Source organism: Delphinus delphis, chromosome 6, assembly GCF_949987515.2.
Source record: "Delphinus delphis chromosome 6, mDelDel1.2, whole genome shotgun sequence".
In the NCBI taxonomy this organism is placed as follows: Eukaryota; Metazoa; Chordata; class Mammalia; order Artiodactyla; family Delphinidae; genus Delphinus; species Delphinus delphis.
This window is the reverse complement of record NC_082688.1, coordinates 80,816,100-80,836,209: the sequence shown is the minus strand read 5'-3', so window position 1 is coordinate 80,836,209 and position 20,110 is coordinate 80,816,100. Positions and strand designations below refer to the sequence as shown.

The 20,110-nt window shown below is 37.6% G+C and overlaps 1 protein-coding gene across 1 annotated transcript in view; it reads left to right on the top strand.

Moving 5' to 3' along the window:
- KIF24 (kinesin family member 24) overlaps positions 1-20,110 on the top strand; it is a 71,676-nt gene that overhangs the window by 17,820 nt on the left and 33,746 nt on the right. The window contains exons 2-3 of the mRNA XM_060014901.1: positions 11,688-12,335; positions 15,377-15,566. Coding sequence (XP_059870884.1) covers positions 11,713-12,335; positions 15,377-15,566 — 813 coding nt within the window. The 5' untranslated portion in view covers positions 11,688-11,712. The remainder of the gene's footprint in view (positions 1-11,687; positions 12,336-15,376; positions 15,567-20,110) is intronic.

The window sequence follows — 20,110 nt, the reverse complement described above, 5'->3', positions numbered from 1 at the left end:
TTTGTAACAAAAATAAATACACCTTTAAAGAGGAATTATTTAATTAACCATTATAAAAATAACAAAGATTATTTGATACTATGAAATCCATGTACAAACGAGTCAGACTTTTTTCTCTTTTTTTTAAACAGGCTGGTTTATTTTATTTAAAATAAGTAAGGGGGCTTCCCTGGTGGCGCAGTGGTTGGGAGTCCGCCTGCCGATGCAGGGGACACGGGTTCGTGCCCCGGTCCGGGAGGATCCCACGTGCCGCGGGGCGGCTGGGCCCGTGGGCCATGGCCGCTGAGCCTGCGCGTCCGGAGCCTGTGCTCCGCAACGGGAGAGGCCACAACAGTGAGAGGCCCGCGTAACGCAAAAAAATAAATAAATAAATAAAAATAAAATAAAATAAGTAAGGGTAGAGTTCCTAAGATTCTTCATAGAATGAAATTGGCTTTGGTTTATGCATTATTAGACTTATACTGAATTACTTCTTGAAAATTATTGGCATCACACCCACCTAGAACATGTTTGGTATGCCCTTCTAATTTATTCAACTGAAGCTCTTGAAATTTTCATTCTGTGCTAGAAGAGTGTAAAAAATAACTCAGCCTGTGCATTCTTAATAGCTCTTGACCACAGCTCACATTTCCCCAGAAAACTTCAATACATTTTCTCAATTTCTTCCATGGTTAATTTTGTTTTTGATAATTATAGAAGTGAATGTTTTAGGAAAAGCACTTTTCTCTGTTAGATACTAGTGTAACATCTAAAATTTAATGGTACAGTGTTTCTTTTTGGAGTGATAAAAGTGCTCTAAAATTGGATTGTGGTGATGGTTGCACAACCTTGTGAATATACTAAAAACTATTGAATTGTACACTTTAAATGGGTGAGTTTTTTGGTATGTGAATTATATCTCAGTAAAGTTATTAAAGTTTAATGATGTCCTAGAGGGATTTATTGACCCTTTTTTTCCTTTTCCTCTTTGATAATTGAAGTTTTGGGAATGTCACATAAATTTGAGAAACTAAAAATAGCTTGGATGCTTTAGAACTTGGGCCATTTTCCCCCCGTTTTTCTGATTGGCAAGGAATATATAGACCTTAGATTTAAGTTTTCTACTTTTATAGTGATCAAAAACCTTTATTAGAGATATTGAATAATCTTGACAATTATACAAGCAACAGTAGATTATGCTATTTTCTTCAAATTTGTTTCACTACTTGTTTTTCTCAGCTAAATTAGACTGATGTAAGAAATTTTTTCCTTTATTAGCAGATGTCATTTAGGTCAGTGAAAAAAGAGCTACGGTAAATAGTATGATCATTTTAACTTTTTTCCAAAGGCCTAAGAAAGGAAAATCACAAAATTTTCAGTCACTAAATGTTAAATAGATTTAAACTAACAATGACACTATATGATTTTATTTTACGACAAATTGTAGAAAATACAACTCATCTATAGCGACAGAAGGCGAGTCAAAGATTACCTGGGACCAAGGGTGGAGGAGAGAGTTGATTGCCAAGGGGCCTTAGGAACTTTTCTGATGGGACTGTCTTGATTGTATTTTGATTAATGTGGTGGTTACATGGTTATATATTTGTCAAAACTTATGGAACTGTACACTTAAAATGGGTCTAGTTTGTTATACATAAATTATACCTCAGTAAAGTTGATTAAAAGAAAATCAATTAAAATGACCACACATACACATGACTTATATTTGTATCAAGTGTTGGTCTTTTGATATGTAGCATCATCTAGTGTTTGCACATTATATATAGTAACCAGGCACTTATGTCAACTATTTATGCCAGTGAAGGAGAGAAAAGTATTTGTACAATTGTCATCGATGAAACAGTATTACATTAGTAGAAGCCTACACATAGCATTACTATTAATTAATTAGTATATTTTGCAAGTATAGTACATCTACTTCAGTATATCTAATTTCTTACCTTTAGATTCTGTTATGTATTCAGCTTTTCATCAGTCGAATAATAGAAACCATCTTTTAATAGTGTTAAAAGTTTTTAATATGTTTTATCTATTTGTTTCTAATAAGTCAACACTTTCTACATGCCAGGCACAGTGATCCAGTGCTGAATCAGAGAGCATAGCTCCATCCTTATGGAGTACTTTACAATTTTAAAATTAGTTTTACATAAATTTTTTTTTTTGCGGAACGCGGGCCTCTCACTGTTGTGGCCTCTCCCGTTGCAGAGCACAGGCTCTGGATGCACAGGCTCAGCGGCTATGGCTCACGGGCCCAGCCGCTCCATGGCATGTGGGATCTTCCCGGATCGGGACACGAACCCGTGTCCCCTGCATCGGCAGGCGGACTCTCAACCACTGCGCCACCAGGGAAGCCCTAGTTTTACATAAATAATTTTATCACATCCTTTGAGAGAGGGAAATAAAACTCAGAGAAACTAAGTGACTTTGTCCAAGTTTACACAGCTAAATGACTGAGAGTTATCTGGTTCCAAATTCAGGTTCAGGCAGTTTAGGTGGGTAGAGTTACATAGTTTAGGTGGATGAATGGAAAATTTGAGGGGACATGTTAAATAGTTGGATCTTATCCACATCCTGGAATTTGAATAAACTTCCTTAATTGTGTATAAAGTTGCATGTATTCCCCTTCCAGTTTATCTTCTCTGCCACCAGGATAAGAAAGTTTGAATTTCTGCCAACTGGATTTCTTCCAAGACCCTATTTCTGATTGTTACCCCAACAGCTGAGACCTAGCAGTCTCTGGGTTTGTCACAAAGGAGCACTCTGCATACTAGTGACATTGAACGTGAGTGGGCCCTACATGTAAAAACCTGCCCATCTGGCCTCCGTTGGATTTTGCTGATTTGCAGGGCATTTTCCAGGTGGTGGCAGCTGTGAAAGATTCCATGCTGCAGCACAGATCTGCAGGAGACAGCCACTCTGTTGAGCAGGGTAGATAGAGGGCCTGTTAGGGGGGCTGGCAAGGAGCTGTCTGCAGCTACTTTTGAAGGAGGCAGCATGGAATAGTGCAAAGAACATGGGACTAGCCATGAGAAGACCTAAGTTTGAATCTTAGAACTGTCACTTGATAGCTGTGTTACCTTGGGCAGGCAACTCAATTCATTCCAGTCTTTCTCCTCCTAAGTAAAATGAGGGCATAATATGTGCATTATGGATGAATCTCATAATCATTATGCTAAGTGAAAGAACCCAGATACAAAAAAGAATATATTGTATAATTCCATTTATATAAACTTTTAGAAAAGCAAACTTATGTATAATGGCAGAAACATCATACAGATCAGTGGTTGCCTAGGGCCAGGGGCAGAGGGAAGGATGGAATGCAAAGAGGCGTGAGGAATCTTTTGAGGATGATGGAAATATTCTGTATTTTAATTGTGGTGATGGTTTCACAGGTGTATTCAACTGTCAAAACGCATGGATTTGTACCCTATTGTGCACACACACCCAAAAGGGGATCTTGAAGCTATTTCAGGGCTTAATAAGAAAGAATTGAGGGAATTCCCTGGCAGTCCAGTGGTTAGGACTTAGCGCTTCCACTGCAGGGAACATGGGTTCCATCCCTGGTCAGGGAACTAAGATCCCGCATGCTGTGTGGCACGGCCAGAAAAAGAAAGAAAGAAAGAAAAACTTGAAATAGATTTGGATTATTTACCATTTGTACAGGAGGGGAGAGAAGCAGCACAGATTGGTATTTGTGTTGTGTATTTATAGGCTGCATATTTACCCTTTCTGCTCTAGGTTACCCAGTAAAGTTATAGCTAATATAATGGGAATTCTCCAATACTAAACAAAATCAACAATCGTCCATCTTGACCTCTAACTCTTCCTTTACCCCTTTGTCATTTTTATCTGAATTTTTATGAACTATTAATAGGGGACATTTGAAATCAGATTTCTTAAAATATTTGAAATACTTAATTTACTAAAAATTTTTATTTATATTCCATTGTCCGGTCATTCTGCTTCTTAGTGGTTATTATATCCTATCACCTTTATGTTGAGGAACTCTATTGACATCCTTATAGTCACAGTGCGACAAAGATGTCAATTGTAAATGCTTAACTCCAGTATGTAGGGAGGGCTGCAAGAAATAAAATGGAAATGACTTGCCCTCCCCAGCCCCCCAAATTCTCATCCTGTATTCTATTAGTGATTGTAAATGCCTCAATGTCCTTCTTAATAAAGCCTCCCAGAAGCCACAACTAACTGTTTGGGGTTGACACTGAAGTCAGAACTTGATCTAGAAATACTATTCAGTAACTCAAATATGAAGTGAGTAGTGACTTTCCTGGATTAGCTACTTGTAGCTGTATAGCGTTATTCCTGATCTCCAAAGGGAAGAGAAGGGCCGGTGTGGTTGTGCTTATTCTGTCCCCTCTTTCCCTAATGCCCAGGCCCTCTTTGCTTAAGACTTGCCAGGAATATGTAACCTTTAGCTGGATGTGGGACAAAGGGCAGCTACTTCTAAAACAGAGATATGTGTTTCTTGGAAGAAAGCTGATTTTAGGTTTTGGCCAGGAAATATACAAGATGAATCTCTCAAAGACTAAGGCAATTGATAGAAACACATGAAATATATAAAACCCATGAATTAATAATGAATTTGAACCTGCCTCGCCCCCTCAAAAAAAAGCAAAAGCAAAACCCCAAAAGAACTCATTGGACACCATCCAAAATAGGGCACTACTACAACTTAACTCTGAAAATTAGAAATTAAAAGAAAGAATACTTTTATGCCCGCCTTCATGTGCAAACTCTACTTTGGATAATCAAAGAGCCCTAGTTGTTGACAGAAAGTTTTTCTTTGTAGGAAAATTCCACAAAGAATGATAGATTCAGAAAATCACCGTTTTGCAACCCCAGTGAAATAATTGAGGCAGGTAGCGATCAACAGAGGATGAAACCATTGGATTGATTGGTTGATGAGAGAACTTTACAATGAAGGAAATCAGTCTGCAATTTGCAGACATTTGTATGTATTCTGATGTGATGTATTATGAAGCACATGATAACACCTATGAAGTATTTTTGCCCCAAATGTGGAACTTGATTCTAATATAGGGTTGCCAGATTAAGCCAACACAAAACAGGACACTTAACCACTGTGCCACCAGGGAAGCCCCAACAGGGTTTTTAAAATAGAATTCTGGTATAACCAGACTAAATAAAATAGTTTATGTAAAGTACTTAAGCATAGCGCTTGGCATAAAATAAAACTTAGTAAATTTTAGTTTCATCAGATCATCAAGGTAGTATGACCATCAGCTGAAATAATGGGATTGGCCTTGTTATATAAAATGTGGTTTTTTTAACAGGGTATTTATTTATTTTTATTTATGTATTTTTGGCTGTGTTGGGTCTTTGTTGCTGTGCGCAGGCTTTCTCTAGTTGTGGCGAGCTTGCGGTGTGAGGGCTTCTCATTGCGGTGGCTTCTCCTGTTGTGGAGCACGGGCTCTAGGCATGCTGGCTTCAGTAGTTGCGGCACGTGGGCTCCAGGACACATGGGCTTTGTTGCTTCACAGCATGTGGGATCTTCCCGGACCAGGGATCAAACCCATGTCCCCTGCATTGGCAGGTGGATTCTTAACTACTGCACCACAGGGGAAATCCCTATATAAAATGCTTCTTTGACCTATATGAAGTATTCAGGGTGATATTGGTAAAGACACTATATGTTAGGCTCTTCTTGGTTGTAAGGACTCTGAGATTGTGTCCATTACCTTGGATGATGGGTCTTGTAGAGAGTTAGGAAATAGAAAAAATGGCTCCATAGCCACATAAGCAGGCTTAATGGAGTATTCTTTATATTTTTTGATGTGGACCATTTTTAAAGTCTTTATTGAATTTGTTACAATATTGCTTCTGTTTTATGTTTTGGTTTTTTGGCCATGAGGCATGTGGGATCTTAGCTCCCCAAGCAGGGATCAAACCCACACCCCCTGCGTTGGAAGGTGAAGTCTTAACCACTGGACCGCCACGGAAGTCCCTTAATGGAGTCTTTTAATCATTTAGTTGCCTTAGGTAAAAAGTAGAAATGGTAGAACCTTTTGTCCTGTGTCCTATCTAAGCAGATTCTGTTCATTTGACAAATATTTGTTGCTAGCACAGTGCTAGGCTGGGTGGGATCGTATTCCTTTTCTCTTTAAGAATTCTCACTATAAAAAAAAAAAAAGCTCACTATAGTATAAGGCAGAGCCACCTTATCGTCTCTGGAACAAGGCTGGCAATAAATTAAAAAATAAAAAATATAAGTCTGTAATACATACCCTGTAAGTTTTACAATTAAAACACTATAGCTGGAAGAGAGAAATCACATCTCCCTGGGGTAATTCATCTATTCAGCAAACATTATAATAGTGTGGATTGTTTTTAATGGCTATAACAAACAGGTATGAAAATGCTTAAATTAAATAGAAAAGTAGATTTCAGTATAGTTATGAGTACAGTGTAAAATAGTACACTTAAAAGGCTGGGAGGTGGGGGGGAGGTGGACGAAATAGGTGAAAGGGACTGAGAGATACAGACCTCTGGTTATATAATAAAGTAGTCATGGGGACATAGTATACAGCGTAAGGAATATGGTCAATAATATTGTAAGAACTTTGAGGATAGATGGTTACTGGACTTACCATGGTAATCATTTCTTAACTTATGCAAATGTCAAATCATTATGTCATACACTTGAAACTAATATAATATTGTACATCAACCATATATTTTTTAAAAAGGCTAGAGGGAAAAACACCAAAATAGTAACAAGTAGTTGTATCAGATCAATTTGGGGAGATTGGGAAGAAGGGAAGTAGATAAAATTAAAAATATATATTTTAAAATCAGTAATATAGTTACATAGTTTCACAATTTACAAAACAGCTCTTCTAGGTCTTGCTCTGGGTGATGGAGACAGCAGTGAAATAGAAATAACAATAGGAAAGGTAATAATAACTACCACATTTATTGGCATAAGTAGTCTCCTTCCCATGCTTACCTTCCACCAACTAGTCCCCCCACACCAGTATTATTACTTTCTTGTGCATCCTGTCAAAGATATTTTATGCCTGATAAGCGAATATATAGGTCTATTATAGATAAATTATCTCTTTCTCTTTAACAAATGATACCTTTACTATACAAACTGTTCTGTACCTTGTTTTAGTCGCTTAATATATTGTAGAGCTTTCTTTCTCTTCAGTAATATTTTGAGAGTTTATTCTTTATAGTTGCTACATAGTATTATGTTTAATGGAGTACCATAATTTATTTAACCAGTCTCTATTCCATTTCTTTGCTATTATATAAAGTGCAGCAATGAATAATTTTGTACCTATGTCATTTTATACTTGTACGTAGTATCTATAGGATATGTTCCTAGAAGTGGAATTGCTAGGTCAGTGTATTTGCATTTGTAATTTTGATAGCTATATCAATGCAGTACAATCATAATCACCTGGGGAAACCTTTTCAGTGTTCTTATGTCTGTTCCCCCTCAAGATCTGGGAGGGTTTTTTTGTTTTGTTTTCTTATGGATCTGGGATGGGCTCAGGTATCTATATTTTTTAAAGTTCCTGGAGTGATTCTGATGATTATCCCAGAAGAAGAGAGGGGCTGGACCTTTGTGAAATGAAATGTGGTACAAAGAAGCATATCTAATTAAAAAAAAATTTTTATTGGAATATAGTTGATTTACAATGTTGTGTTAGTTTCTACTGTACAGCAAAGTGAATCAGTTATACATACACATATATCTACTCTTTTTTAGATTCTTTTCCCATATAGGTCATTACAGAGTATTGAGTAGAGTTCCCTTTGCTATACAGTAGGTCCTTATTAGTTATCTATTTTATATATAGGAAGCATATCCAATTTTAAAACAAAAGAACATAGGCTAACTATAGGGCTCAGAAAGGTACTATGCTGCCAATTTATGTAGAAGCATGCTGTTGGCTGCTATAATCTGCATGTCCAGATTACTGCTAACTCCGGTATCTTCCCCTCCCGTGATATTATGGGATATCCAAGCATCACAATATAAATATGTTGGTCTTGAAGGTACTGATTAAGGGATGCAATAGAAGCCATGATTATCAGAGTTGGATTGGGAAATGTTGGGTATGTCACTGAGGGAATAAGTATGTGAAATACAGGATCTGTACAGCCTGTGGAAATTGAGAAGTCTGCATAGCACTTAACCTCTTCCCCTAGGTTAGGCTGAGCCAAGTAGGGAATATAACTTTTTAGAAATAACTTAAAACACACCAAAACATTGAAGGCTTATTCTTTTCTAGGTTCTGGGTGAGTAGCAGTAATACAGTAATAGTAATACAGAAATAACAATCTCAGTAGTGATAGCTACCAACACTTACTGGGTACTACGTACATACTGGGCATTATTGCTGATTAATAATTGCATTATTACAAGTATTTTCTCATTGAATCCTAACCCTAGAAACTGTGGGGACTATTGTATTTCCATTTTACAGTTGAGAAAAATGAGTTTCAGAGATGTTAAATAAGTAACTTGCTGAAGGTCACACATTTATTTTATAGGATTGTTTAGAGGTTAACAAAGTGCTTAGAACAGTGCTTGGTACATAATAAATGCTCAGTACGTACCAGCTGCTATTATTGTTATTACTGAAGCACAGAGTAAATACCAGTTATCCCTTGCTAGGGCATGCCTCACAGAAGAAAAATGTAAATAGGGTTTTTCCAAGGAAAAACGGGTATTCCAGGTAGAAGACACTGTAGTAAAGGGATTGTTTGGTGGCCTGGTTTAACTACTGCGTAGGGTGCTTGGTGGTAAAATGGTAGAAGAGGCTGAGATAAGAAAGAAGGCTTCACGGGGGTGAAGAGAAGCTATTGAGCTCTCTTGAAAGAATGGACATGGCTCATTTTAGTAGGCAGAGGGAGTTGGGAACATTTCAGGCAAAGATACAGCATTTAAAAAGGCATAGAAGCTGTCAGTGTTGCAGTTACCTACTGCTGTGTAGTAAACTACCCCAAAACTTAGTGGCTTGAAACAATTACTGTTTTATTTGCTCACATTTCTGGTCTCACCTGGGACCATCATATGGCTGCAGTCATCTGGTGGCGCCACTGGGGCTAAATAGTCTCAGATGGCTTCTCTAATATGTCTGGCTTTGAATATGGCTGTTGGCTGGGTTTCTTCACATGACAGCAGAAGAGTCCCTAGAGAACAGTAGAAGCTGCAAGGGCTCTTGAGGACTAGGCATGGAAGTCACAGAGTGTCATTTCCACCACATTGTGTTGGCCAAAACATGTCACAAAGCCAGCCTAGAGGCTTCCCTGGTGGAGCAGTGGTTGAGAATCTGCCTGCCAATGCAGGGGACACGGGGTCGAGCCCTGGTCTGGGAAGATCCCACATGCCATGGAGCAACTGGGCCCGTGAGCCACAATTACTGAGCCTGCGCGTCTGGAGCCTGTACTCCACAACAAGAGAGGCCGCGACAGTGAGAGGCCCGCGCACCGCGATGAAGAGTGGCCCCTGCTTGCCCCAACTAGAGAAAGCCCTCCCACAGAAACGAAGACCCAACACAGCCATAAATAAATTAATTAATTAATTAAAAAAAATAGCCAGCCTAGATGCAACAGGAGAAATAAATTCCATCTCTTGATGGAAGGACCTGCAAAGAATTTGTGACTTTTTTTTTTTTAATCTACCACAAATGGAAAAGGGCAGGATGAGTTTAGAATGTGTTACTTATTAGCCCCTTTGGCCTTTTCTTTAGCTTAAGTAGCATTTCCTCCAACATTTATTACACAGGGTCCTTTTTTTAAAAAAAAAAAAATTACTTATTTGGTTGCATGGGGTCTTAGTTGTGGCAGGCGGGCTCCTTAGTTGTGGCTTGTGGGCTCCTTAGTTGCAACACATGGACTCCTTAGTTGTGGCATGCGAACTCTTCATTGCAGCAGGCATGTGGGATCTAGTTCCTTGACCAGGAATCGAACCCGGGCCCCTTTCATTGGGAGTGCAGAGTCTTACCCACGGTGCCACCAGGGAAGTCCCAACACAAGGTCCTTTAATCATCACTTTTACCTGGCCCTGACCTCTTTCTCTGTTTCTCCTAGAGTGAAGATAAAGTATAAACTAAAATGAAAAACAAAAAAGCTTTACCAAGAACTAACTAATAGAATTTTGAAAACTCTGAATTATTATTTTTTAAAATAAATAAATTTATTTATTTATTTAATTTTGACTGCATTGGGTCTTCATTGCTGCGCGCGGGCTTTCTTTAGTTGTGGCTAGCAGAGCCTACTCTTCATTGCGGCGCACGGGCTTCTCATTGCAGTGCCTTCTCTTTTTGCAGAGTACGGGCTCTAGGCGCGCAGGCTTCTGTAGTTGTGGCTGGTGGACTCTAGAGCACAGGCTCAGTAGTTGTGGCACATGGTCTTAGTTGCTCCGCGGCCTGTGGGATCTTCCCGGACCAGGGCTCAAACCCGTTTCCCCTGCATTGGCAGGCAGATTCTCAACCACTGCGCCACCAGGGAAGGCCCCCAAAACTCTGAATTATTTTTTTAAAATTTTAAAGAGAAAAATGTAGTTTACTTACTTTTGAATATTCTCTTGAACCTGATTAACAGTGATTAACTGTTAACAGTGATTAACAGGAATTAACTCATCAGGGAGTTCTCCAGGATTTTAATAATAGTCCAGGATTATGTGTTATTACCACATCATTTGTTAGTATTTAATTAAATAGCTTGGTGTTAAATTTTTTTAAGGATTTTACTGTATAACCATTTAAAATCTTGACCATAGTATTAATTGCCTAGGTAAATTCTTTTTTTTAATTAATAAATTAATTAATTTGGTTACACTGGGTCTTAGTTGTGGCAGGTGGGCTCCTTAGTTGTGGCATGCGAAACTTTTAGTTGCGGCATGCGTGTGGGATCTAGTTTCCTGACCAGGGATCAAACCCAGGTCCCCTGCATTGGGAGCACAGTCTTAACCACTGTGCCACCAGGGAAGTCCCCCTAGGTGAATTCTTTTATTTATGTTCTGTATAGATGGACATCTACAACCAGCTACCTTTTAGAATAATCTGAAATCCTGAATTAGTAGGTTCTAAATTAATCATGTTTTTATCTCTTTATTCAACTAACTTCTGCCAATACTCAGCAAACACAAATGTGATTTTCTCTGAGTTATATTCATTTATGATCCTCTGTGGTCCACTATTTAATTCTGCTTTCCATTCTGAAAGAGCTCTTAACCTTTGTTCATTAATCATGGGAAACAGTTGTGCAACATGCCTTGACATTAAGTTGAACATCTAAAATTAGTCCTGTAACAATCAGCAGTTGGGAACAAGGTTTTAGTAGTTTGTGGTATATGTTAAGTAGACATTGCAAGGTTGGAAGGAACTCCCTGGAAATAAGTAAGTGACTTGTGTTATGTGTGTGTGCATGTACCTGTGTGTATACACAATTGAAAGTCTCTTTTTATTAAGCAGATGGACAAATTACATCTGTTACTACAAATGCATTATAAGCATCTTTATGCACTATGCTGTTTAATCATTTTAGAAGAAAAATATATTTATTGAAAACCTGGTATGCTAGAATGGATTTTTCTGGATGTTTCTTTTGTGGTTTTCAGTTTTTAAAGGAATAATTGTATTACATATACTATATTTCAAGTGAATGAATTTTTTTTTTCTCTTCAGAGTTTATAGAAACCCATTCACAAAAATGACATCCTGGTTATATGAATGTCTTTGTGAAGCTGAACTAGCACAGTATTATCCTCATTTTACTGCCCTTGGCCTTCAGAAAATAGATGAATTAGCCAATGTTACAATGAAGGACTACTCCAAATTGGGAGTCCATGACATGAACGACCGCAAACGTCTCTTCCAACTTATCAAAATCATTAAGATTATGCAGGAAGAAGATAAAGCAGTCAGTAGCCCAGAGTATCCTCTACAGACAAGCAGTCTGTGCATCAAGCCTCAGAAATCTAGATCTGGCCCTCGAAGGCAACTGCATTTTGATTCTCCTGCTGACAACAAAGACAGAACTACCAGCAGCAATCAGTTTGAACTGTGCAATTTATCACATTTATCTGCAAGTGAACAAAAGTCTAGTTACCTAAAAGTACTAGAGCATTTGCTACCAGATGATTCCCAGTACTGTACAAAAACAAGAATTCTGAATGCCACAGCTGCTGATTCCTACCTACAAGAAGAAACTAACACTTCACTCTTTTCATCAAATCACTTTTCTCCAATACAGGGAGATTGTGATAGTCCCGTTATACGAAGAGTCTCTCATGTTTCAGGGTATAACTATGGAATCCCTCATTCCTATATCAGGTAATAACTTATTTTTTTCTTTTTTAATTTTGGAGGGAGGGTAGCCTTAGGCAAGGGCAGGCTTCTCCATGACCAGAGGAGACCAACTATTCCATATTTACAGAAAACGATAGTGAACAGCTTCTGCGGTGATAATGGAAGTAACTTGATAGGGCAAAATTAATGAAGAAGTTGGACTTTCCAGATGATATTGTTCATATGCATCAAGCAGCTGCTACTTACCAGGGTCTGCTGTTATTCCTATAGCAGACATATTTTTATTATTATAGTGCATGTAACATAATACATCTAATGCATCCATGAAGGTAAAATATCAGTAGTTAACTAGCCTCTGCAGTGAAAAAAAAATTACACAATTCACAGGATTCTTTTTAAGGCTATCAAATTCACTTCAGCCAGAAGGCATGAAGCTTAGTTAAAAACAACTGTTTAATTCGACTAGTTGAATTAAATAGGTCTTTGGAGCAATTGATTTACCTGCACATATTGAAATATGGTCCTGATTTTGAGTGCTTTCTACAATTCCAGCCCTGGAAGGACAGATGATTTTGGTCATTTCAAAGAGTAAGACCCTTTTGATGGAGTTTAGAGTTTGGTTGTCAGAGTGACAGTGCTTTGAGTTAGGATTTGAAATAAGGTCCCTAAGAGGTGAAATATCAAGTAATCCCTAATACCAACCTTGGTATATGATAGAAAATACATTCTTTTAAAAATAATGTGTATTGTTTGTTTTGTTATTTTAAAAGTTATAGATGGTGAGTTGTGGAGAAATAAAATACATTCTTAAGCCACTTTTTTTAAAAAAAAAAATAAAGGCTATTATTCATACCTTAAAACAAAGTATTTACCTCTGGTCTTATATTGGCTAAGGTTTCAGAGGATTTCATAACCAACTAGTTCTTTTATTCTAAAAAAATAGAAGACCCAATTTTAAAGGTAAAAATGCCTTTAGTAATTTGAAATACGTAAGTGAATTCGATAGTGTTTTTGGAAGAAAAAAAATTTTTTTTTTGGTTTGGTTTAGCAAAGCACAGAGCATATAGTACTGTTTTCTTCTTTCAGTTGTCAAAGGACTAGATTGTTCTATGATCATCAATGCCAGGATTGTTGCTGTCCTATTGGTGAGCTCAGTGGTGAAAGAACAAATAGTTTCTTGAATGTTAGTCTTTTACTGAAAAACACATAAAAATCTAAATTGGAATTATTTATAAATAGACTAAGATGTGACTTTGCATTATTTATTTAGATAGAATGGATATTTTAGTTTAAATATTGCTGTTTTATTTATTTGGCAAATATAAAGTACCACCTCTGCTTGCCCTGATCCTAGATATAAAGATAATTAGGATATCTGGAGACTCTCAGACTCATAGGGGGCAGGGTAAGTGGGAAGACAGGCAACCATATAGTGAGATAAGAGCTCTCACAGAGGTTTGTACGTGGCAAACCCAGAACGAAAGCTATTCAATTGAGCTTTCTCACTTTATATCATTATTATCATACTCTTCCCATTCCTTTTTATATTAGAGAAATAGAGGTAAGAAAGTACATTTTCCCCAATAATTCTCAATATTGTCTTCTCACCCAAACCCGAAGTAGGAGCCAGAGTTTCAGAACCCTGAGAAACTCCCTCACCAACTTAAGGCTTCCTATTAGTGAGTCATCCCTGTCCAAAGAGCATTCTCTTTGGACACCTCAAATCAGGTAAGTTCAAAATAAATTACTGGACTCAGAACTTTAATGAAAGTCTAAGGCGTTTAGATAACTGGCTGCCCTGACTTATTTAAGATCTTGAACAGACCTAACTCTAGATGTATTAACTCTGCATGTCAAACAGATATATTTGATTTCTTCTAAGGAAGGTTGAGCAGTAAAACCAGAGCGTTTTAGAATACATTAAAACTTTTTCCCCCCCCCCGGGGAATTCCTTGGCGGTCCAGTGGTTAGGACTCAGCGCTTTCACTGCTGGCCCGGGGTTCAGTCCCTGGTTGGGGAACTAAGATCTGCAAGCCATGCAGCATGGCCAAAAAAGAAAAAAAATTGTTCTTTTCTTATAAAAAAAATCTAACATATGCAAAAGAAGAGAAAATAGAACAGTGAGCCCCCACATGCCCATCATTCACTTTCAATGATTGTCAAGATTTTGCCACACTTACTGTCAAAATGGTACATTTTTTTAGACGTCTACTCTACATTGGTTAAAAAAACAAAACATGCTTCAAAGGGCTTGAGTAGTCTTTTTTTTTAATTGGTGTATAATTGCTTTATAATGTTGTGTTAGTTTCTGCTGTACAATGAAGTGAATCAGCTATATGTATACCTGTATCCCCTCCCTCTTGGACCTTCCTCCCACCCCCACCCCCCATCCCACCCATCTAGGTCATCACAGAGCACTGAGCTGAGCTTCCTGTGCTTCACAGCATGTTCCTAACCCAAGGAATATTGCCTCAATATTCTGGGTGTTAAGGTTGATGAGTTCACTGAAGTCAGCCAGAGAAGAAATGTATCTGAACAGAAAGATGAATTAGTGGTGAATTAGCACCAGTGGTGAATTAGCACCAGTCATAAAGGGAAGAGGAAATATAGGATCGTGTTCTAACAAATAAATATATATCAGGGTAGGCAAAAAGAGGATGCAAGAAAACAAGACAAAGGGAGTACCAGAATATACCTGGGAGAAACAGGGGGAAAATACATTGAAACCTACCACCAAATTCAAGGTATTTAATAAACCCAGGTAGGATTAAAAAAAGAAATTAGATTGAATGGTCCAGAAAACAGTAAATGTACAATAATAACTGGATTGAAAGGAAGCAAGAAACCTGCTTTTGGGTGGGGTGGAGTAGAGAGGGAGATAGAAGTAATCAGGAGGATTTATAGCGAATAAAAGAACTCAGTGTCAACACTTCAGTATGTAACATATCGTGTGTATATGTGTGTGTGCGTGTATTACACCTAATATGTAACAAAATGTACTGATACTTTGACCTCTTAAGTAGTTTTATTGTATTATTAAAAATTAAAGCCCACTTATATATCAGCCAGAACACCTCAGAGAAAGAGAATCCTTGGAATGAGATGGAGAAAATCAGAGTTTGTGTTCGAAAACGCCCTCTGGGCATGAGGGAGGTACGTCGTGGAGAAATTAATATTATTACTGTAGAAGACAAAGAAACTCTACTTGTTCATGAGAAGAAAGAAGCAGTTGACCTCACACAATATATTCTGCAGGTATGATGCTTTCCTTCTATGTTTGGAACTAACATTATCAAGTGTCAATTTTCTGTTTTTTGTTTGAGTAGCAGTACAAATTCTAAAATCCAGTTCTGGGTTTGGGTGCTGGCATTCATTCCTGATGTGACATTGCATTAAATCATTGATAAACCTTAGCCTTCATTTTTAAAAAATATAGCGCAGTGGGGGATACAAAAACGTAACTCCTCCACTCTTGTGTAATAGAGTTGCATCATTCAGTCACTTAACATGCTTTATGTGAACTTAATTACATATATTCAGTCAGAAAAGAGCGAATGAGGGAATAAAAAGAGTTTAAATAATGAACTGGTGGTAAGCAGGGCCAGTCACTGAGCGTATGCACCAGAGCGACTATGAGATAGTCACACAGTCTCAGTTCTCTCCTGTCTCTCACAGTGTGAACTTCTCATTCTGCTGAGTGCGAGTCTGGAGTTTAATGATGGAGGGTATATTTTTGAGCAAAAAGACCCCAGATTGCCAGCCAACTGCTTATTTTGATTCTCACTTGTATTTGGGCCTAGGCTTAATTTGGTGGACATTGGGCTCCTGAACAGGCCACTTTGTACAAGGTAGATTGCAGTGAGTAAATATAACCCAGGGATGTGATTTTACATCGAACATGTAAGGAGTTAAATAAAACACTGTAGTTCAAACACATTAAAAAATGTTCACTCCCTGCCAGAATGATCATGATGAGTCCAAGGACAAAGTGTTTGATACTGAAAGGAATTTATTCCTAGCTGATAGGTACCCTTGCGATAATTCCTTCAGTCTCTATAAAAGCAGCAAACCCCAAAGATCGAAGATACCATAATTTAGGTACTCTTAAAATTATGAAGCAATTATGAATAATCTTAAACAGGGGATAATCCACCAGATGTTAAGATTTGGGAATTCAGAGTTTCTCTTATCTGAATCTTCCTCCCTGCATGTTCATATTATGTTCATTCTATTCTCTCTCTCGCTTCAAAACCCAGTGACTGGGAGTTCCTTGGTGGTCTAGTGGTTAGGATTTGGTGTTTTTCACTGCCGTGGCCTGGGTTCATTCCCTGGTCAGGGAACTGAGATCCTGCAAGCCACGTGGTGCACAAAAACAAAACAAAACCCAGTGACAGGTAGAAAGAAAAAAAAAAAAAAGTGGTGAGTAATCTGGTGTGCAAGCAATTCACCTTAGTCAGCTGAGATATTACTCTACTGGAATAAATCCTTTAACACTGATGTCAAATTGTTAATACTCTCCCCTCTTTAACACTTGCATTGTTCTTTTTTTTCTTTGCTTACCAAAATTGGCTTTCACAGTAACATTCAAAGCAATCTACTGTGTCTTTCTATGGGCACTAAATTACTAGGCCACTCTATAACCAGCCCAGTCACTTTAACAGCCTTATTGATTGCTGGTCAATGCACAGTCTATTAGGTCTGGGTGGGAGGTATTTATATTGAAGATGGTCCAGATGACCAATTAGTTGTAATACTATCCAGTTCCATGGCTACTTATAGCCATGGTAATAGCCCTATCCAATCACCATCTACCCAAGACTGTCTTAATGATGCTTCTGTCGCAGTAATTCCCTCAAGGAGGCATCATCTTATCTTTTGTATTTTTCCATTATCCCAAAACACAATAACCTTACTTCTTTGTCATTGCCATTGGTCAATACTTATTGAATACCCATAGGTTCCTTAGCACTTTCTCTGCTGTTTGAACTTTGGACCTTCGCTCTCATAGGTCAAAGTCCTTACCTGTCAATGCTTATAATATATGTGTTGAGAGGCCTTTTTTCTCCCCCTTTTTCTTAAGTAGAAAGAAGAAAAGGGAGGTTCATAGCAAACATAGCAAATAAATATTGATACTAGATTCTTTGGGTTTTATTTTTAAACTTATTCAGGAATTCAAATAGGTTTATGTGTCCTTTAATTAAACATCTTACCCTTTCAAATCTTCTTTTGTTACTTATGTGATCATATACATATAGTGTGCTGTCCTACTTACCATTAAATTTTAGGATATCAACGTAATAAGTGAAAAAACAAGGAGACATATCTGTATGTGTTTCATTCCAATTTCTTAAAGAAAAAAATATATATAGAGAGAAAAAAAGATGGTACTGAAATATATCAAAGTCAATAGTGGCCATCTCTAGTAGTAGTAAGATTTACAGATAATTTCCTTTTCTTATCTGTTGTTATCCATGTTTAAAATCTTTTTATGCAATCAGCAGTGTTACTCTTATAAAAAAAAAAGTAAGAACTTTTGAATAGGATAGATTTACCTATTTCAAAATCAAAACGGTATGCAATGAAGAGTGTCTCTAGTCCCATTTCCTCCTTGAAGACAACCAGTATTACTTAAGTGTTTTTTTCCAGAGATATTCTCTAAAGACACTAATAACTTTTTTAAAAACTTCTTTAAAAAATAAACTATGCAACTCTGATCATATCAAAGCTGAAGTGAGTTGTTTTTTTTTTTTGACTGCGCTGCACTGCTTGCAGGATCTCAATTCTCTGACCAGGGATTGAACCCAGGCCACGGCAGTGAAAGTCCAAATCCTAACCAGTAGGCCACCAGGGAACTGCCTAAAGTGAATGTTAATCCAACTTCATTGATAAAATATGATCAAATGAAAGCATATGTGATGCACATGAATTATAATAGTAATCTTGTATGTTTACATATCTTTCATGAAAGATTCATACAAAATTACTGGGAAAATCAGTACTTAAATCCTATTGGAAGGAAAGATACTCATTCCTTTAGTCAATACATGCTTTCAAAGGTGTTTACTCAAGAGCACTTATAGAAAGAGAAGAATAGCCATATACTCACGAAATAAAAGAAAACCCCCCAAAAATGTATATCCACATTTACTTCCGTTCATTTTTTTATTTTCCTGAGAAATGCCAAAAGTGCTTTTGACTTCGTACTTAACTATAAAAACCTACAGTGATATTTGAGCAAAGAATGGATTTGTCTCCTTGCTTAAAGACCAGTTATGAGTTAGATATAAATCATGTCCATTAAAGTCAGATTTTAGAAATATATTTTACTCTTTATTATTGCCATTTTCAAGCTTAATCAAAAGTATAATGAACCCCCATCTACCTATGATCGAGCTAAAACAGAAACATTTAACTGTTCTTAAAATCAATCATATTTTTCAGAGCACTAAATGTTCACAGATCTCTCTATTATGCTGCACAGATTCATTTTTTTTCTCAATTCCTAACTTTTGGAGATTTTTTATTCTTTCTTTCTTTTTTTTGGTCATGCCGTGTGGCTTGCGGGATCTTAATTCCCTGACTGGGGATTGAACCTGTGCCCCCTGCAGTAGAAGCGTGGAGTCCTAGCCACTGGACCTCCAGAAAATTCCCTGGAAATTTTTTCTAATTGATAAATTTGACTTTGTGGACCCAATTTCTTTTCAGATGACCTAACAAATTTCCATTCTAATGTAATGGTACAGGAAACAGAATTGAATTTGGGGTACAGTGACCCACGACAAATTGGATCAAGTCCACTTTTCCAGACTTGCCCATAAAATTTTTTCTTAACTGAATATTTAGAGCAGGCCCAGAAGGTAGCAGAAGATAGGGCCTCATCTCTCATTCATTATGTGTAGACTGCCATTATTATGCTACAGTCACACTTGAAATTATTAGGATTTCTTACTCAGATATAGTTGGGCTGCCAACATAGTGATCCTCTAAATTATGGAAATTATTACGGCTGCTGAAGTAATGCTTTCCAGACCCAATTTAATGGGATTTCCTATCTCTTTCAGATTACCATGGTTTTTCATTTGGGAGTCATCTTGGACTCCTTTCTCTCCCCAGATATCACAACCAGTCATTGCCAAATTTCTTATGCATCCATTTCCTTTTTATTTCCATTGTCATTGTCTAATTTAGACCCTTCTTAACCTCACCACTGAATTACTAGTGTTTCTGTTTCCAATCCAGTCACAGTATTAAGCCAGATTAGTCTTCCAATAAAATGGCTCAGGTCATCCCTCTCCTTTGCACAGTTTTTTGTCTTTCCACTTTTACTGAATTAAATATAAGCATTCTACCCCTTCCCTTAAGGCTGGTGCCCCAAGACCCCTACAACATAGTCCTAACTCATTATTCTCACCTTCTATTTCACTTTTCTACCTGCCAAGATCCTATATGTCAGACACATTGAATCCTCCCTGTCCCCTAAAGATTCTTTGTGCTTTCCTGCTTTGACTCTTTGCTCATGTTTCCCCTGTGCGGAGAATACCTTCCCTGCCTCAGTCCCTACCTCTTAAATTCCTCTTCTTCCCCCATGGCCCATTCTTAGTACAAGCTTTTTCAGAATGTCTTTCCCAATCAGAGAGATTATGTTTTTCTTTTGAATTCCACATGTGCTTTATCTCTCAAATTTTTTCTACCTTGTGGTCATTTGTATACTTGTCCGGATTAACATCTTTAGGTTGTGGAGTAGGGTAATGGTAGGGTAATGTCTGTTTCTTTGGGCCCCTTGAAGTGCCTACTGCAAT